Source organism: Dromiciops gliroides, chromosome 1, assembly GCF_019393635.1.
Source record: "Dromiciops gliroides isolate mDroGli1 chromosome 1, mDroGli1.pri, whole genome shotgun sequence".
Classification (NCBI taxonomy): Eukaryota; Metazoa; Chordata; class Mammalia; order Microbiotheria; family Microbiotheriidae; genus Dromiciops; species Dromiciops gliroides.
The window spans coordinates 250,432,484-250,451,372 of record NC_057861.1 but is presented as its reverse complement, the minus strand read 5'-3'; the positions used below and the strand labels follow the sequence as shown (position 1 = coordinate 250,451,372).

The window sequence follows — 18,889 nt, the reverse complement described above, 5'->3', positions numbered from 1 at the left end:
GATAGTCTGGTAAGTACTGAGGATATAAAGATGGACTGGCAAAAGATCCTGTAATGGCAAACTATCAACAAAAGAGGGCTGAAGATGCTCCCATGACCATCAAGGCTTGTTGAAGGGTTCTGAAAAGACATTCAAGAAAAAAGACTTGAGAAAGCCTTGTTTTCTGATGTGAATTAAGACAGATCTACTTCTGTCCCTCTCTCATACTCACATGCACACACAAATACATATAAATACCTATTCAGACATAAATATGTGTGAATATGAAAAGCAACATGGCTTAGTAGACTGTGAGTAGTCTTTAGAATCGGGAAGACCTAGTTCCAAGGCCTGCTTCTGACATGCTCTCTGTATTGCTGTGGACAAGTCACTTAACCTCTCAGCATTCCCAGGCAACTCTGTTACAGGTCAGTTGGGTATCTGCATCCATAGTTGGGAATTCCTCATACTAATGAAAGAGGTCCAACCAAATACAAATGTATACTATACACACGTGTGTTTGTGACACACAAAAGGCAGCATGGCCTAATGGAGAGAAGACCTGAATTTAAGTTTTTCCTCCAACACGCACTGGCTGGGTGACTGTAGGCAAATGACTGAACTTCTCTGTATGACTTTTCCATCTTACTGTTTAAGACTATCAGTTGCAGAAAGGGTGTTGGTTTATACTGGAGGAGGAAATCCCTCAATGGCAATTATAAATCTTAGATCTGGTGAGAGAGAGAGAGGGAGAGGGAGAGGATAGATATATAGGTTTAACTATCAATAAACATTTATGAAGTGCCTACTGTGTTCCAGGAACTATGCTAAGTGCTTATCTATTTCATTTGATCCTCACAATACCCTTATGAGGTAGGTGTTATTGTCCCCATTTTATAATCTGAGATAAACAGAGGTAAAATCACTTTGCCCAGGCATATAGCTAATAAGTGTCTGAGGTCAAATTTGAACTCAGGTCTTCTTGACTTTGGGTATAGTGCTCTATCCACTGTGCCACCTAGCTGCCACTATTTACACATGCATACACCTAAACATATCTATATATTTTAGTCAGAATTCCTGATGCATGTGTTATAGGTGAAACCTTATCAACCTTTTATAAATACACATTTTATACATACAGTAAAAAATGCTGAAAATTGTGGACACATGATTATAAAAAATAACCACTTTTGCTACATGGTCTTATGCAAACCACACAAACAGAGTGTTTTATTATATCTAATAGCAGTATACTTGGTAGGTGTAATAGTCAAGCCCATATTTTGAAAATTTGGGATTTCTCATTGTACACCATAAAATAGCTAAATGCATGACTCCCTGAGGTCATGGTTTATATCTGTATGCCTATGTGTATAATACTGCTTTAAAACAAAACCTCAGGTGTTGTCATCTAAAATTTGTATACAAATGGACAATAAAAGGGTGGCAGTAAAAGTCCTTATTATTTCATTTAAATTTGGCATTTCCCACCCACCACTATGCCCTTATTACAGATCAGATGAGGCTGACATTTGTCATCAACAAATTTGGTCTCTTGAGAGCTTGCCCAAGATAGAGGAATGAGACCCCCTGTTTGTGGATACCTATTGGCCAAGGCTGAGTTCTATGAGGGCCATACCTTAGGAAACATGACTCTAGAACTAGAAGGGACCTCATAGGCAATCTAGTCCAACCCCTTCATTTTACAGATTAACAAACTGAGGCTCAGTGAGACTAAATGACTCATTAATTTGTTGAGTGACTGATTTCCAAGTTCACACAAGGAATAAGAGTTAGATGTGGGTTAACCCACATCCTCTAATACCCAAGCCAATGTTCTTTTCACTATATCAAAATCTAGTCTAACCCCATTATTAGCTCAATGCAGCCACCTAGAGACTAGATTTCCAAAAGCAGAATTGATCTTTGCTGTTCAGTTGTGTCCAACTCTTTATAGTTTCATTTGGGGTTTTCTTAGCAAAGAGACTAGAGTGGTTTGTCATTTCCTTCTCCAGCTCATTTTACAGATGAGAAAACTGAGTCAAACAGGGTGAAGTGACTTGCCCAGGGTCATACAGCCAGTAAGTGTCTGAGGCTGGTTTTAAACTCAGATCTTCCTGATTTCAGGTCCAACACTCTATTCCTTGTCACTAGCTGTAAAGAAGCTACCAAGACATGTAAGGAAGAGAAAACTGACCTTGGTAAGAAAAAATGAGCAGGTTAAAGCTTCTGCACTGATCAGTATTGGGTTTGGGCCCATAAGTAGGAATTGTACTTCCAGTCTGGGTGAGATAGGAAATCCCAGTCTCTCCCCTTTTTTTTTCTCCTTCAAAAAAGTAAGGGATTAGTAGAAGAAAAAATGTATCAAGCTTCCAAATCAACCAGGAAGAACTGAAGCAGGAATCCCTGGGCACATTACCAGAGACAGAGAATAGAGCACTACAGGCATTAGTAAAGTTCATCCTTGATGTGTTTTCCTGAATCCAGAGTCACATCCATTTAGGACAGTGATGTGGGAGCCTTAGGAAGCTATGATGTCCAGAGTGAAGTAGGAAAATAGAAGATACTTCTCCAGGGGAAAACCGCTACTGAATGAATGTGTAGTTATAGAGGAGAGATGACCTCTGGTAAGGGAAGTTAGTGTGATAAAAGACAGATCTATTAACTTCATAAGGGAGGAGCCCTTTAGGCAAGGTTTGTATGGGGTTTGTGTTCTTGTTGCAGTAGGTGAGGCTGCAAATCTCCTCCTAAATTGAAGCTTAGGCTGATGTCTCCTCCTGATGCACAGGTTTCCTAGGTAACCCAGATAACCAAGGTAGCTCTTGATTGCCCCAACCAGCTACCCACCAAGATTCTACCCTGGCAGAAATAACTTCACTCCGGTGTTATCAAAGCAAATCACGCCACCAAATAGTGAGAGGTGCAAGGCATCTCACCTAAAATGCAGCCAATCAGTTCCCCAAACTGCGTGACTACCAGATCAAACTTTTTCCAGGAAGCTCTTCCCCTAAGGTTAGATAGAATTGAAAGTCTAGGTTGTTGTGGGCACACATAAAAGACAGTTCCTAAAAGGTATTTTTGGTAGACTTTATGATCATAGACTAAGATGTCACCTTTTGCATAAATTATTATGTACTAAATGAGACTGGCGTCTATGAGTACTTCCTACTGTCTTTAATTTCAGACATTCTGGGATAAATCCAAGGAGAGAGATGTCTACTAAACTGGGCTTGTTTAGAGTTCATAGAATCATAATATTTCAGAGTTAGAAGGAACTTTGATGGCTATCTGGTTCAACTAATATAAAAAATAATAATAATCCAGCCTTTGTCTGAAGAGTTCCAATGACGAGAACTGATTCTCCAATGGATCTCATTGTCACACAACCTAGATCATTCCACATTTGAACAGCTCTGATTGTTGGGAATCTTCTTCCTGACCCAAAGCCTAAAGTAGCCTCTTTGAAACTTCCATTCACTGTTCCCAGTTCTGTCCCCCTTGGTCAAGTACAAGTTGAATCCTTCTTCCATGTGACAGTTCTTTAAAAATTAGGGTTGATCAATGTACCATTGTCATACCAGAAATTAATTAATTGAAGACTGGAAGAATTCCTGGATTGGTCCATTGCTCCAGAACTAGATGACATCCTTATCCTATTCCATTATAAGCAAGATGGCATTAAATACCTGTGAGGTCTTGCTTTGGCCCCTTTATCACATGAGATAATTATATCATCAGATCTCATTCGAATTTGAAGGCTTTTCGTGGGCTGTGATGGTTCCAAAGGGATTCACTTTAGTTCAAGGTGATTGAGATGTGGATCCTCCCACCTTGAGCAGAGGCATTGCACTGGTCTAGAGGCAGAGCCAACTAATATTGACCATTCATCCCCATGTAGTCAGAGCTAGTCAACCTTCATGACTGAAGAAAGAGGTCATCTTCCAATGAAGTATGAAATAGGAAGATTTCCAGGCACAGAAAGAGACATTAGTGGTAGCAACATCCTGATCCTGCATTAACCCTTTTTTGTAAAAAAAAAAAAATAGATAGATAGATAGATAGATAGATAGATAGATAGATAAAATGCCTTCAGGGTTACCATGAGCTAGAGCAGTCTTTTTTTCTTTTTTTTGCGGGGCAATGGGGGTTAAGTGCCTTTCCCAGAGTCACACAGCTAATAAGTGTCAAGTGTCTGAGGTCGGATTTGAACTCAGGTACTCCTGAGTCCAGGGCCAGTGCTTTACCACTGCACCACCTAGCTGCTCTCTAGAGCAGTCTTAACATAGAATTTATGCTAAAGAAGAAAGAACTATTCCAGGAGACTGTTTGTCTACCGGTAGCATACTCTTCTCGTCAACTAACAGCGGGAACTATACTGTGATGAACAAGGAATTGGAAAGTTAGGTTGGGGGCAGATTTTAAAGGACTTCAAAATCAACAGAGGAATTTTTATTTTATCTTAGAAGCAAAAAGTAGCATCTAGGTGGTTCAGTGAATAGAGCACCAAGCTTGGCATCAAGAAAATTCATTTAAATGAGTTCAAATCTGGTTTCAGACACTTACTAGCCATGAGATCTTGGGCAAGTCACTTAACCCTATTTGCCTCAGTTTCCTCATCTGTAAAATGAGTTGGAGAAGGAAATGGCAAACCACTCCAGTATCTTTGCCAAGAAAGCCCCAAACAGCGTCACAAAGAGTAGGATACAACTAAAAAAACAACAGAAGAGGCAATAGGGAGCCATTGAAATTTATTGAGTAGGGGATGTGACATGGTCACATCAAGGAGAATCACTTTGGCATCCAGTATAGCGACTAGATTGGAGTAGGGAAAAATTAGAGGCAAGGAGACCAGATGGAAGGAAATCCCAGAGAGTTATAAAAACTTTCTCTCAAGGACAGAGAAAGATGGAATCCAAGACTACTATTAATGTGGGAGCTCACCTGGATCTGTGACCGTGTCCCTGTTTACTGAACCATAAACCCACTGCTGTGGTATAAAATAATCACTCTGGCTTCCCTGGAACTCCGTGGTCTAGTATAATGAACATCAGGCCCTTTCTTTGACCCTGCCTTAAATATCTCTGCTCCTAATGAGTGAGACAGAGGAATGATCAGGAGCAGCTGCTCCCAGTGACTGGCCAGCTGCTGCCGCACCTGCATTTTGGCATCCTGCCTCTCCATGTGTTTTCAATTCCATGGAGATGGTGTATCCTTGATTCCTACATTGGCCCACATCGCGGAACTTTAGTCTTTACATTATGCTTTTCAAAGTCTGTTCCTTATGTACTAACCCACCCTCATCCTCTACCCTCTTCACTGTTGGCTCCTGCCGTCATAGGCCCTGTCCTTTACACCACTACTTGGCAGCTCCTTCCCCTTCTCTTTTTGAAAATGTTCCTTCCATTCCTCCCATCATGGTGAACATCCTGCTCTTGTCGCCAAGTTAAAAATGGAAGCCCTAGGCTGCTGCCCGCTAGAGCTTCCTTCCCACAATTGCTGATGGAGCATTCCTTTTAGCTGAACACATGAGGAGCCAAAGTCCAGGGAATCTTGTACTTCAAATTAAAGAGAATGCAACAATATTGCCTAATGGAACGTAAGCTCCTTCAGGTCAGGAATCAGTTGTTTTATTTTTGTCTTTGTATCTTTAGTACCTAGTGTAATGCCTGGTCCTTAGACTAGAAAGGATATGGTCTCATGTAGTGTTCTCCAAACTCTTTTGTTCACAATCCTCTATCAATTAGGAGCTCTTAAGCACACATTTCCAATACCTGTTTGCTTATTTATAAATTATATATATGCAAATGTATAATATGCTACTTTACTGATAATGTTACTACAATTATGCGTTGGGACAGCTAGGTGGCACAAGTAGCTAAAGTGCTGGACCTAGAGTCAAGAAGACTCATCTTCCTGAGTTCAAATCTGGCCTCAAACTGTGTGACCTTGGGCAAGTCATTTAACCCTGTTTTCCTCAGTTTCTTCATCTGTAAATTGAGCTGGAAAAGGAAATGGCAGACCATTCCAGTATCTTTGCCAAGAAAACCCCACATGGAGTCATGAAGAATTGGACACGACTGAAATGACTGACTGAACAACAACAAACAACAAATAATAATGCATCATAAAATTTGGGCAAAAATAGAAATCTTAAAAGGATAAGATAAAGATGAAATAGCATTTAATCCCAAAGTAAATAGGGAGTTGTTGTATTTGACTGATTCGAGTGACATGGTCAGAGCTGCATAAATATCGCTTTGCTAGCTAGCTGCGTGGAGGATGAATTACAGTGGGGAAACATTTGACTCAGGGAGACCAATTAGCAGGCTATTACAATAGTCCAGGTGATGGGTAATGAGGACCTGAAGTAATATAGTGGCTATGCCAATAGAGAGAATAGGATGGTATGGGAAATGTTAGAGCCAGAACCTGGAGTCAGAAGAACCTTGTATACACATCCTACCTCAGACACTTACTAGCCCTGCCTTTGATAGTAACAGAAGAGGGAGGGGTTTGAAGTGAAAGATAATATAATGAGATCTTCTGTGCAACTTACAGTCTGTCCATGCCTGTCATCCTGGGCAATTCGATGTCCCACCCAAAATGAAAAAGGTGAGGAAGGCTCTTATAAGACACTGCCCTGGCGCAAAGAGCCAGCAAAGAGCCCCAAGCTGCAGCCAAGAAGTGATCTGGGGGAGCAGGATAGATGTATTCTGGAGACTAGAGGGGATTTCCTGAATGGCACTGGCGAGACAGGTACCCTGGTAGAGGTTAGGTTCTCATCACCCTGAGGGGCCCTTGTCAAGGCAGAAAGTTAGCATAGATAAGGGAAGGAGAGGGAGGAAATGTGATTGTTTTGGAAGATGAGCCATTAAGGTGATGCCAAAGACCCTGCAGGGAGCTGGAACCCACTTTGAAGCCCACTGGCTAAGGGGACCTGGCATAAGAATGGATAGCAAATATCTTAGCCCTGGTGCTGATCTGCCCTTTCATCAGAATCCCTCAGAGATCTGCCCTGCGACCTGTACTGAGAATGAAGAGGAGAAGAGCCCTAAGGGAGGATGTTGTCATGAGATGGGAAGAGAACTGACCCCAGGAGCTGGAGCAAAGGGCAGATAGATGCACAGCAGCTGCTTTAGACAGTGCACCTGCCTTCCTGTGCTTGGGGAGAAGGGGAGAAGGAGATGGGAGAAGCGTGATTAACTGGCCTGTTGAAGGTGGAAAGGAGTAGAGTAGTCTAGTCCTGCCTTTCCAGAAATGCAGATAAAATGATTAAGAGAAGTAACGAGGATCAGAGATCTAGAGTGGAGAGCAACCTGAGGCCATCACTTCCAACTGCCTCATTTTACACTTGAAGATCCTAAGGGCTGGGAAAGTTAAGCAGCTTTCCCAAGGTCACATGGGAATTAAGTGTGAGAGGGAGGACTTGAACTTAAGTCCTCTGACTCCGCCAGGGATTGTTCCACAGTACCATGCTATCTCCATCCTGGAGCCAAAATGATCCCAGTGGTTCAGGATTCCATGCCGGCTTTTATTTGCATCTCTATCCTCTCGTCTGGCTGGGCTGCCTCTCCTCTGGGGAAGGGGTCTTGGAAGGTGGCCTCGTGTGTGTTCCCGTTCAGATCTTATCTGTATTTGCTGGGGCTTGGTGAGCCGCTCAGGGCTTTGGGCAGGCGTACGGCCAAGATAGAATTGGGACAAAGATGAGCTCAGTGCCGATGGGCACAGCCTCCTGGCACTATACTGCCCCCGAAGGTAAATTCTTGTCCTTGCAGAGTGTGTCCAGAGTAGGGAGCAGAGCTTCAGACACCACTACCAGAGAAAGCCACTGCCCCACCCTGCCCCGGTACCAGTGTTGTGGACAGCTGTGTACATCACTTCTCTTCAGACCCTCAGCCCCCTTCTTACTCTCTAACATCCATCTTGTTTTTCTCACCCATCCAACCTCCCTCTCAGTTCCTCACCACCCTCTCTCCCACCCCATCCCAATCCATTTGAAGCCCTCCCAGACCCTGTCCCAGGACCCAGGAGATGTCCAAAGGGATTCTCCAATGCCTTCAGGAGTATGTAGATGAGAGGAAGACATTGCAACAGGGGGATCGGGAGACCTCAGCATTCCAAGTTGGAATTTTGTCCTCAAAATTTTGTCCTGGGGGCAGCTAGATGGCGCAGTGGATCAAGCACCAGCCCTGGATTCAGGAGGACCTGAGTTCAAATCCAGCCTCAGACACTTGACACGTACTAGCTGTGTGACCCTGGGCAAGTCACTTAACCCTTATTGTTCTGCAAAAAACCAAAACAAAACAAAATTTTTTTTTTAATTGTCCCCATTTTCTCCCTCAAATACTACTGTCATGAAACCCAGAGAAACACACAACCAATTTGTATGTTAGGGGCTGTGTCTGCCTATCTATAAACTGAGTAGAATTTGGAGTCCCTGTTACTGAATTTAGTTACCAATACATTAACAGAGATTTTGTCATATCAAGAGCACTTGGGGTTGAATTCTTCTTAGTTGCTTCATGGAAATCACTGCACGCTATCTTGCTTCAGTCTTCCTGATTTGCTGTCAATCTGTATGTAAACTAAGGTGCATTTTAATATCAAGGAAGCATTAATATGCTTCTGGGGCTTGACAGAAGGGATAAGCTAGTTAACCGGCTTAGGTCGTTCATGTTTCCCATTCTGACAAACACACTCAGAATATGACACAGGAGAAGATTCTTTCTCAATGCACACCTATAATTCCCCCTAACCTGCATGACAAGGCTCTCTCTCTCTTTCTCTTTTTTTTTTTTTAACAGTTCTCTCTTAGCTCCTATCACTCATTATAGTAGCTCTCTTCATCATTTTTACCAAAACAAAAAAGGTTTTTCTTCTCATTTCTGTTGTGAAAAGGCAGGTTAGACCATTCGGGTTCAGTTGGTGGAGACATGGGAAAGACAGCCCAGCAGAAAGAGGGCTGGATTTGGGGTCAGTGGCCTGAGTTTAGATCCCAGATCTGTCACAGTGAGTAATTTGCTAAACCTTTCAGGGCCTCAATTTCCTCATATGTAAAATGAAGGAGTCAAAATAATAATTAATAATATAATAATAATTCTAGCATTTATATAGCACTTTAAGGTTTGCAAAGCTTTTCTCATTTTAGCCTTGTGACAACCCAGGGAAGCATTATTGATTGTTTTTTTTTTAATTTTTTTTTTTGAGGACAATGAGGGTTAAGTGACTTGCCCAGGGTCACACAGCTAGTTAAGTGTCAAGTGTCTGAGGCTGGATTTGAACTCAGGTCCTCCTGAATCCAAGGCCAGTGCTTTATCCACTGCGCCACCTAGCTGCCCCCATTATTGATTGTTATCATCCCATTTTACAATTGAGGAACATGAAATACATTAGGTTAAGTGACTTGACCAAGGTCACAAAGGTATAAGTATCTGAGACTGGATTTGAACTCAGGTCTTCCTGCGAACTGACCCAATGCTCCCCACAGTATCACCTGGTTCCAAAGTCCCTTTTACTTCTAAGTCTATGACCTTAATAAAATTTTATAGGCAAAGAAATAGCATTCAGTAGGAAAAAATAGGGGAGAAGGGGAAAAAATATTAATTAAGGTCTATTACATGCTGGACACTGTGCTAAGTGCTTTTTTTCTGACTGAATCCTCTCAACAATCCTGGGACATAGGTGCTATTATTATCTTTATTTTACAGATGAGAAAACTGAGGTAAATAAAGGTTAAGTGACTTATCTAGAGTCACACAGCCAGAAAGAGTCTGAGTCAGGATTCAAACCCAACACTTCCTGACTCCAAGATCAACATTCCATCCATCATGCTCCCCCTAGCTACCAAAGTAAGCAATGTAACATGGGCTAAAGAATATCTAGTGTCTTCCAGCCAGATAATTTAAATTAATTAGCATTTCCAAAATGGAGAGCCAAAAGAGAGTCATTGCATGTTTTTACACTTGTTTTGAGTGTCGTTAACTTCAAGTATTATTAAATGCAATTCTTTGGTTGAACATGTATCAGCTCTTCTTGCTTCCCTGATGAACAGTATCCCTTTTTATAAAAGCGGTTGAATTGTATAATATAGTCATTTTCATCCAAGTGTACTGTGTCTTAAGTGCCACATGAATGTCTTTTTACAGGAAAACACAGTACAAACTTTGTCAGCCGATACGACCCGAGATTTAACAGCTGGATCCAGCTCCCACCCATGCAAGAAAGGTAAGAGAATTCTTTGTGTTATCTGTGCTATCTCTGCCATCCCATAAACAATATTCCCACTTTGTGGTTTTCAAAAATAAAGCAATTAAGGGCATCTAGGTGGTGCAATGGACAGTTCGCTGGCCTTGGAGTCAGGAGATCCCGAGTTCAAATATGGCCTCAGATGTTTACTAGCAGTGTGATCCTGGGCAAGTCATTTAATCCTGCTTGCCTCAGTTTCCTCATCTGTAAAATGAGCTGGAGAAGGAAAGGGCAAACCACTTCAGTATCTTTGCTAAGAAAACTCCAAATGGGGTCACAGAGAGTCAGACACGACTGACCAAAAAGAAGACAAATTACTAGGGGAAAAAAAAGCTCTAAGAAACCTGTCTTTATCTTTTAGGGGGTGGTACTTGAGATGAGCTTAGGAAAAAACTGGGGATACATTAGTTTATCAGTTCCTATTTCCATAGGAAGACAAGGGAAGAGATACCAAAAGCTAAGGAAAGGATCATAGAATCAGAGCTAGAAACAATGTTAGACTCTAATCTCTCCATTTTATGTATGAGAACACTGAGGTACAGAGAATTGAAGTGATTTGCTGAAGATCAAAAAGGTACTAAGTAACAGCTGTGACTAGAAGGCAAGGCCACTTGTGTTATCCTTGAATAAATCCAACCAAACTCTCACAGGAAACTCTAGAAATTCCAATGACATGATTCAAACAGCAACAACAAAGGAAGCTTAAAATTTAATTCCATATTCTGTCGCAGCTATACTATGTAGAGGGGCAGCAAGGCAGCACTTCTAGCTAGAACTCTGGGCCTAAAGTCAGGAAGGTCTGAGTTCAAATTGAGCCTCAGATACTTATTAGCTGTGTGACCCTGGGCAAGCCACTTAACCTTGTTTACCTCAGTTTCCTCATATGCAAAATGAGCTGGAGAAGGAAATGGCAAAACCACTCCAGAATCTTTGCCAAGAAAAGCCCAAAGGAGGTCACAAAGAGTTTAACACAACTGAAACAAGTGAATAACAAATATTGTACAGAAAGCCCTATAGTAAGTAGTGAGGATACAAAATCAAAACCAAAGCTCTCAAGGAGCTTACATCTTGCAGTATACACAATTCTTGCTCACCTATCTACTTCCAAGCTATAACCTAGCCTGGCATGGAACCCACAGAAACAATGTTTGGGTTTCTTTTATATTTTTTCATTTTACACATTAAACTGCTGCCTCAAATATCCACCTTCCCAAGTTCACCTTAATGCAACTCAAATCCCAGAGTCAGAAAGTAACAAAAATACCAAATGTAAAGTACACACTTGCTCTATTAAGAAGACACAGAAGAGGGGCAGCTAGGTGGCGCAATGGATAAGGCACAAGCCTTGGATTCAGGAGGACCTGAGTTCAAACCCAGCCTCAGACACTTACTAGCTGTGTGACCCTGGGCAAGTCACTTAAACCCCATTGCCCTGCAAATAAAATAAAATAAAATAAAATAAAAAGACACAGAAGATACATTGCTTCCTTTCTCTGCCAAAATTTCATGGCTACCTCCTAGGCATGACGCAATCTTGGTCTCCTAAGTAAGGGACAGTTGCGGGCAACAACATGACTGGGGCAATGACAGTAGCTTCCAGAATCATGACATTCTTAAACATAATCATCATCACAGCATAAAAATCTTTAGCATACGAGTCTTTCATTTGTTATAAGATGCTTATGTCAGACACTGGAATTAGAAAAACTCTAAAGTGCGATGATGGTCACAGCATCAAGATTTCATCATCTCAGTTTTTTCCCCTCGAGTTTGACTCCAACAAAGACTTACTTCTATCAATTTCTTAGGAGCTCTTCACAAGAAGGTCTTCCCTCAGTATATGCTATATGGCCTTCTCCATGGGCTTTATGATCACCATTAATGTTATTCTCTCATTCTGCCCTATAATCACAACTATTTAAAAAAAAGGTTTAAAAAAATACAACGAAAATAAAAGAAATTTAATCTGTTTTGAAATGTCATCTTCTCATCACAATAGTCCCCTTTGCTGGGGGCTTTAGACCAAGATAATTAACCTTCATGCCTTCAGCTTGGGATGCATAACTCACGTCGCGGTCAATTATCTCACTGTAGAGCCCCTAAGGATGGGAAGTATTGCTGCAAAACCTAATTAGTAATTTTTTTTAAAAATGTGTATTGTTTACTTGATAGTCCATAATGACTTCCTCTGAGGCATTATGGCCGATCATGGCAGGGTCCTACTTAGACAATTTTTAGCAGATCATTGACCTGATAAAAGGAGCTGCCATGGTCGGCCGGCACCCGGCAGCCACCATTGACAGGATGGACTGTTTAACGTTTCTTTCTAAGTCATTATGGTCTATCATGTCAGGTCCCTACTAAGAGAATTTCTTTTAGATTCAGAACAATCAACTCGATAGACCAAATAAAGAGCTTCACATAGCACTGAGTGGGAAAAGGCAGGTCTCACAGAAGCCCAGCCAATCTTCAAGTCTCAAATCTCCTATGGGTCACTTTACTTGGGCAGTAAAATGAAATTTTGCTGTCATCAAAACACTTCTACTCAAAATAACGAACAAGAGCAGTAATCACTGGGGATTAAGCAACAAACAAAAAAGAAAAAAAGAGAGAAAGGGAGGCAGAGAGGAAGGAAGGAAGGAAAGAAGGAAGGAAGGAAGGAAGGAAGGAAGGAAGGAAGGAAGGAAGGAAGGAAGGAAGGAAGGAAGGAAGGAAGGAAGGAAGGAAGGAAGGAAGGAAGGAAGGAAGGAAGGAGAGAAAGGTTAATTACCATTTTTTCCAGTCAGCAATATTTGCTTTAAATACTTCATTGGTTTATTTCAAGACTATGAAGGTCAAGAAGAAAAATATAAGAGAAAGATCATTAGGACCTGAAAACCTCTGTTCAAATCTCAGTTCTGCTTACTATAGTATTTTGACTTTAGGCAGGTCATACTTTCTCTGGGCTTTAGTTCTTAAGCTATAAAATGAAAAGGTGGGCTTAAATGGCTTTTAGTGTTCCTTATGGTCCTAGACCCTATCATCCTATATGACTACTATATCTTCCACTTTAGAAAAATGCTAAACACATAGGTTATCTACCCTACAGACCACTTCAGGAATGTCTTGGCCATTCACAATTCATAGCCTGTAGGTTTCATTGAGTAGAAGGTTTGGAAGGCTAAGAAAAAAAGTTTAACTTAAAGAAACCCTATCAAATAATTTGGTCCCAAAGTTAGGGTTTGAGTCTTTAGAAAAGTGAAAATTAATTTAACAAGCATCAATTAAACACTTACCATGTGCCAAGGCACTGACTGTACTATGTACTAGAGATAAAAAACAAAACAGCCCCTTCCCTTGAAAAGTTTATATTCTATGATGGGGAGGAAGGGAAGAAAGAAAAATAACATACACCCAACTAAATAAATATAAACAATTTGCAAATTAATTATCATTTCAGAGAAGAGAGAAACCCTAGCAACTGGGCAGATGTATTATAAGGAGGTAGCCCCTGAGATGGACCTTGAAAGAAGACAAGGATTCTAGGGAGAGAAGGGGAGATGTGGAGCATGCCAGAGACTGAAAGTGAACATTGATTGACGTGTTTTAGTATTTTTTAAAAGATTAAGTTCTCTAAAAACAGACTTTTTGAACACCATATCCATGTAAACTTTGCCCTGAAACTAGTCTAAAAGAATGAGGAAATAACCTTCACTAGATCAAGAACCTGGTTCATTTCACTCTATTAGGTTGAGTTTGAAATTAAAATCTCTAATTTTCAGAAGTTTGATAAGTACCACAGATAAGAAAAATCCAATTTTCCCCTAATAGTTTCCCTTTTAAAAGAGGAGGGAGTAAATTATTTTATGATCAGTTTATAACAATTATTGCTCTTCAAACTGGGACATTGGTATGCATAATGGGTTAGAAATAAATTGTCCCCACCCCCTAGACCCTACTACACTACTCAACTATATTCATTAGATTTTTGTTTGTGATTTTCTTCAAAAACTTCCTTCTGAAGGATCAAGCATTGCTTCAAGCCAGGGATATAATATGCAACCAGATACCAGCATGTCCTCATCTCATATAGTATTTCTTGGATGTCTTCTGGCCTTTTTTTAAGCAGTAAAATAATCCAAGTCAGGGAAGCCTTTTTTCCAGTTTTGCAACAAATATATTCCCAAGATGAAATCTTGTATGGTAAGTGTTGAACCCATAGCAGATTTATAGTCACTGACAGACCATAAACTCTATCTCTTATACATGGTGAACTCCTCGAAGGGAGGCACTGTATTTCTTCTTTCTTTGTATTCCCATTGCTCATCACAGTGTCTGGCACATAGTAGGCATTTAATAAATGTTCATTGACTACCTGGTAGTTCTTTAGTGTAGTTCATGGATGTTTTCACTTTGGAGTATCCAAGATTTAATTTAGATTGACTCAAAATGTTTTATGTTGGATTTCCTATGTAAAATTGAACAGTTAGTCTTGGCAAGTGAAACAAATCTGCTGATTTTTTTTTTCATTTCACTCCTAACAGTGACACTCTGTGGATGAAGTTAGGAATACATGTAAAGGATCAAATTAAGAAAATATATACTAAAAATAGCAAGTTCTAAAAAGTTCTCTTTTTGTAACGGACAGAGAAAGAGCTAAGATAAAAATGTTAGGAATTCTTCATAGGGAAGAACAAAAGAAAAAATGGTTCTCATGCTATTAAATAGAAATCTACTTCAAATACCACAGTATCTATAATTTATCAAAATATCTTGGTTAAAAAGTTATAATATCTAATATCTTTTGTTAGATTAGATAGAGTTTGGCCACTTTGGGAGAAACCCCAACTATTATTCCATACATGCACATGTGCACTTACAAACACACACACACACACACACACACACACACCCCAAATTGTTTTTTGTATAAAGTGAAAAATAAGAAAACAGATGATTTTGGAAGCTTGTAATGGCATTATTGACTCAAGTTAGTGTCATGATGAAAAACCTGTGTGCTCTACACATTTTGAGTAGTTTTTCAGTCATGTCCAACTCTTCATGGCCCCATTTGGGGTTTTCTTAGCAAAGATACTGGAGTGGTTTGTCATTTCTTCCTCCAGGTCTACATGTATTTAATAAATGTTTGACCAATCAATACCCTATGCTTGGTATTCTTAGCTATTGGTCAATGTCTAGTTTCATTAAAAAAAATGTGAGAAGGAAAAGCTTTAGTGAGTACTGGTTAAAATATTTCTCCAAGGAAACTTTACAGCTTTCAGAGAGAAAGAATAAATGCATGCTTTGTGAGGGCAAGTACTCTTTTCATTTTTGTCTTTGGATCCCCAGCATCTAGCTGAATAGCTGGCAAATAGTAAGCACTTAAGAAATACATACTGGGGGCAGCTAGGTGGCGCAGTGGATAGAGTACCGGCCCTGGAGTCAGGAGTACCTGAGTTCAAATCCGGCCTCAGACACTTAACACTTACTAGTTGTGTGACCCTGGGCAAGTCACTTAACCCCAATTGCCTCATTAAAAAAAAAAAAAAGAAAGAAATACATACTGAATTTATTTGAATACTGCACCCCAGTTGGAAAAACCAGGTATCCTGTTCTATAACCCATTGGTCAACACAGAATTCATTTGATTGTTCAACCTGTTTCACCTGGTATCATATTTATATAGTTTTATCCCAATAAAAACATTCTTCCTTTTTTTCCTTACTTTTACCTTTTATCTTAACCCATGTTCTTCCTTCTGACTTTTTCATAGCCTAGATTTCTTTCTTTCTTTCTTTTCTTATGGGACAATGAGGGTTAAGTGACTTTCCCAGAGTCACACAGCTAGTAAGTGTCCAGTGTCTGAGGCTGGATTTGAACTCAGGTCCTCCTGAATCCAGAGCCGGTGCTTTATCTACCGCACCACCCAGATTTCTTTTAAAAGCAAAATAAATATATTCAACAGTTATTTCATGAATCCCTAAGAAGTGCTATAGGAGACACAGAAGTAAATGAGACAGAGCCCCTTCCCTCTAGAATCTTCCAATCTTGCAAAGTAGATAAGGTGTATTCAAAGAGCCAAATTATGAAACTGATATGTAACATTTAAGAAACACCGTCACATAGGATACAGAAGAGGAAACGTTCCTCTTTAGTTTCAGAGTACTGATTTTTTTCCCCTATTCACATATTATACTCAAACAGGGACAGCACTAAGATCTGTGTAGTTCCTATTTTAGTTAGCATGTGAACTGCTAACACTACAAAAAAATAAATCTAGGAAGGATAGCAAAACAGCTGCCCCCCATAGGATAGGAAAGGTCCAAAATATGGAACTAAGCTTCCCTTGTATGAAATGCCATGTTGTAGTTAACAAGAATTATTTTTTTAATCATTGTCATCACTATGAATCAATGAATGAATCAGTCAGCAAGTATTGTTAAGCACTTCCTATGTGCCAGATCTTTTTGCAAGAAGCTGGGGATAGAGAGACCAAAGTAAAACAGTACCTGCCCTGAAGAACTTTGCATTCTATCAGGAAAGATAGAATTCAGTCAAATACCAATGAAGCCATAATTTTTTTAAGACAGTGAAGCCCCAAAACACACACACACACACACACACACACACACTTTCCAGAATGACAGGAAAAGACCTTATAAATGATTACTATATATAGAAAATCATGACCCAATAGTTGGTACATAGGATTTAAAGCTGAAAACGACCTAAGAGGTTAGCCAGACAAGCCCACTCAATGTCACACAGGTAGTTAGCAGCAGGTCCAGAACTCAAATCAACATTCCCTGACTTCTCTACTTACCTCTGTGAAAAATTACCCCTTAAAATTTTCATGTCAGCAATGAATAAGAAATTCATAGTTCCAATCAGAATATAATTGCCCTTCTTTAAAAAAAAAAAAGAACAAGGCTATCTATGTAAGATGGTAAAATATCTGGAAGAAGAGTAAAAATTCAGTCTAAGTATTCTCTATAAACATCTGAATATGTACCTATATAATATATCTGCATGACTTTTTTTTTTATTTTTCATACAGAAGTTTTGAATTTATATAGATACCACTTAGGAGAATCCTAAATCTTAAAGTTCTATGTGGTAAAAGAGGGTCATTAATAGAGGGAGGGAAACTTTTATTTTTTTCTTTTTAGGTCAAGACTCGTGTCCTTGCTACTACCATTGCTCAAGTGTATTGGTTGGTTGGTGGTTTTGTTTTTTTTTTTTTTTTCCCCTGCAAACTGAATTTGTTCTCTATGTCTTCATTCCTTAAGGAAACAAAGATAGGTTTCTATGGGAAGTGAAAATGTGTGTGATGATGAGTAGGGCTTTTATTTTACTCCATGTCCTTCTGAAGCTGAGATTGTTTATAAATTACTAAGCAGTGTCGCCATTCATTAGAGTCCACAGATGTATAAATCTTCCTTTATGTGGAGGTGTTAAAGAAGTTATAATAATTCCTCAAACTTGACCTGCAATGACTTTGCTCCCTTGAGAAATGAAGTTTTCTTTGTTAGAAAATTGTTCTTAATCATACTCCAACAATCTCCAAAAAGGGGGAGATGTTGTTGCTATTTCTAGCAGGCATAGGACTTTGAACTGATGCTATACATATATTCATTAGAAAATCAGAAAACATGGGACCCTTTAAAGGTGTGTCACACCCTCAGTTTGTCCTCAGATATAAAGGGGAAATCAACTTGCTCAAAGCCACAGTACAAAAACAGGGAGTTTGTCACACCCATGATTGTCTAAAAACCCCTTCTTCAAAGTACCTGTCATCCAACCTTTGCTTGGAGACTTCCCTACCTCCTGAAACATCCTTTCCATGTGGATAAGATGATATCTCAAAAGCTGAAAGGAGGGGCGGCTAGGTGGCGCAGTGGATAAAGCACCGGCCCTGGATTCAGGAGTTCCTGAGTTCAAATCTGGCCTCAGACACTTGACACTTACTAGCTGTGTGACCTTGGACAAGTCACTTAAGCCCCATTGCCCTGCAAAAAAAAAAAAAAGAAAAAGAAAAGAAAAGCTGAAAGGACTCTTTTTGGATAGCTTTAAATGGCAGCATTAGTATCCATTTAGTAAGCACCTACTATGTACCAAGCACTGTACTAAGTGCTCAGGATGCAAAGAAAGGTCTCTCCTCTCCAGGATCGATCTCATGGAGAAGACAATAAGCAGAGAGCAGTGGGCAAACATACAGGATCAATTGGGAAAAAATCAGCAGAGGGAAGGACTAGAATTAAGAGATTTAAGGAAAGGATTCCTGTAGAAGATGGGATTTTAGCTGGAACTTAAAGGAAGCCACAAGGCAGAGGTAAGAAGGGAGAGCATTCTAGGAACGGAGGAGGAGAAGAGCCAATTACAGTGCTCGGAGCCAGGACTTTTCTTCTCACATTAGGCCTAAATCTGCAACTTCTGCCCATCGTTCCTAGTTCTGCTCCTTGAGGACAAGAACGAGTCAATACCTCTTCCATGTGACAGTCTTTCAAATTACTTGAAGACAGTTTGGAAATATGCTCCCTCACCATGCCTTCTCTCCAGCAGGCTGCCTATTCCCAGTTCCTTCAAACTGTCTTCCTTTGACCCGGGCCTGGAGCAGCTTCAGCGTCCTGGGTATTCTTCAGATTATCAGTAGCTTTCCATATTTAAGGCCCTATACTTGGAA

At 40.1% G+C, this 18,889-nt stretch overlaps 1 protein-coding gene across 1 annotated transcript in view; it reads left to right on the top strand.

The window, feature by feature from the left end:
* KLHL14 (kelch like family member 14) overlaps positions 1-18,889 on the top strand; it is a 137,967-nt gene that overhangs the window by 106,499 nt on the left and 12,579 nt on the right. The window contains exon 4 of the mRNA XM_043975718.1: positions 10,128-10,206. Within this exon, the coding sequence (XP_043831653.1) occupies positions 10,128-10,206 (79 nt within the window). The remainder of the gene's footprint in view (positions 1-10,127; positions 10,207-18,889) is intronic.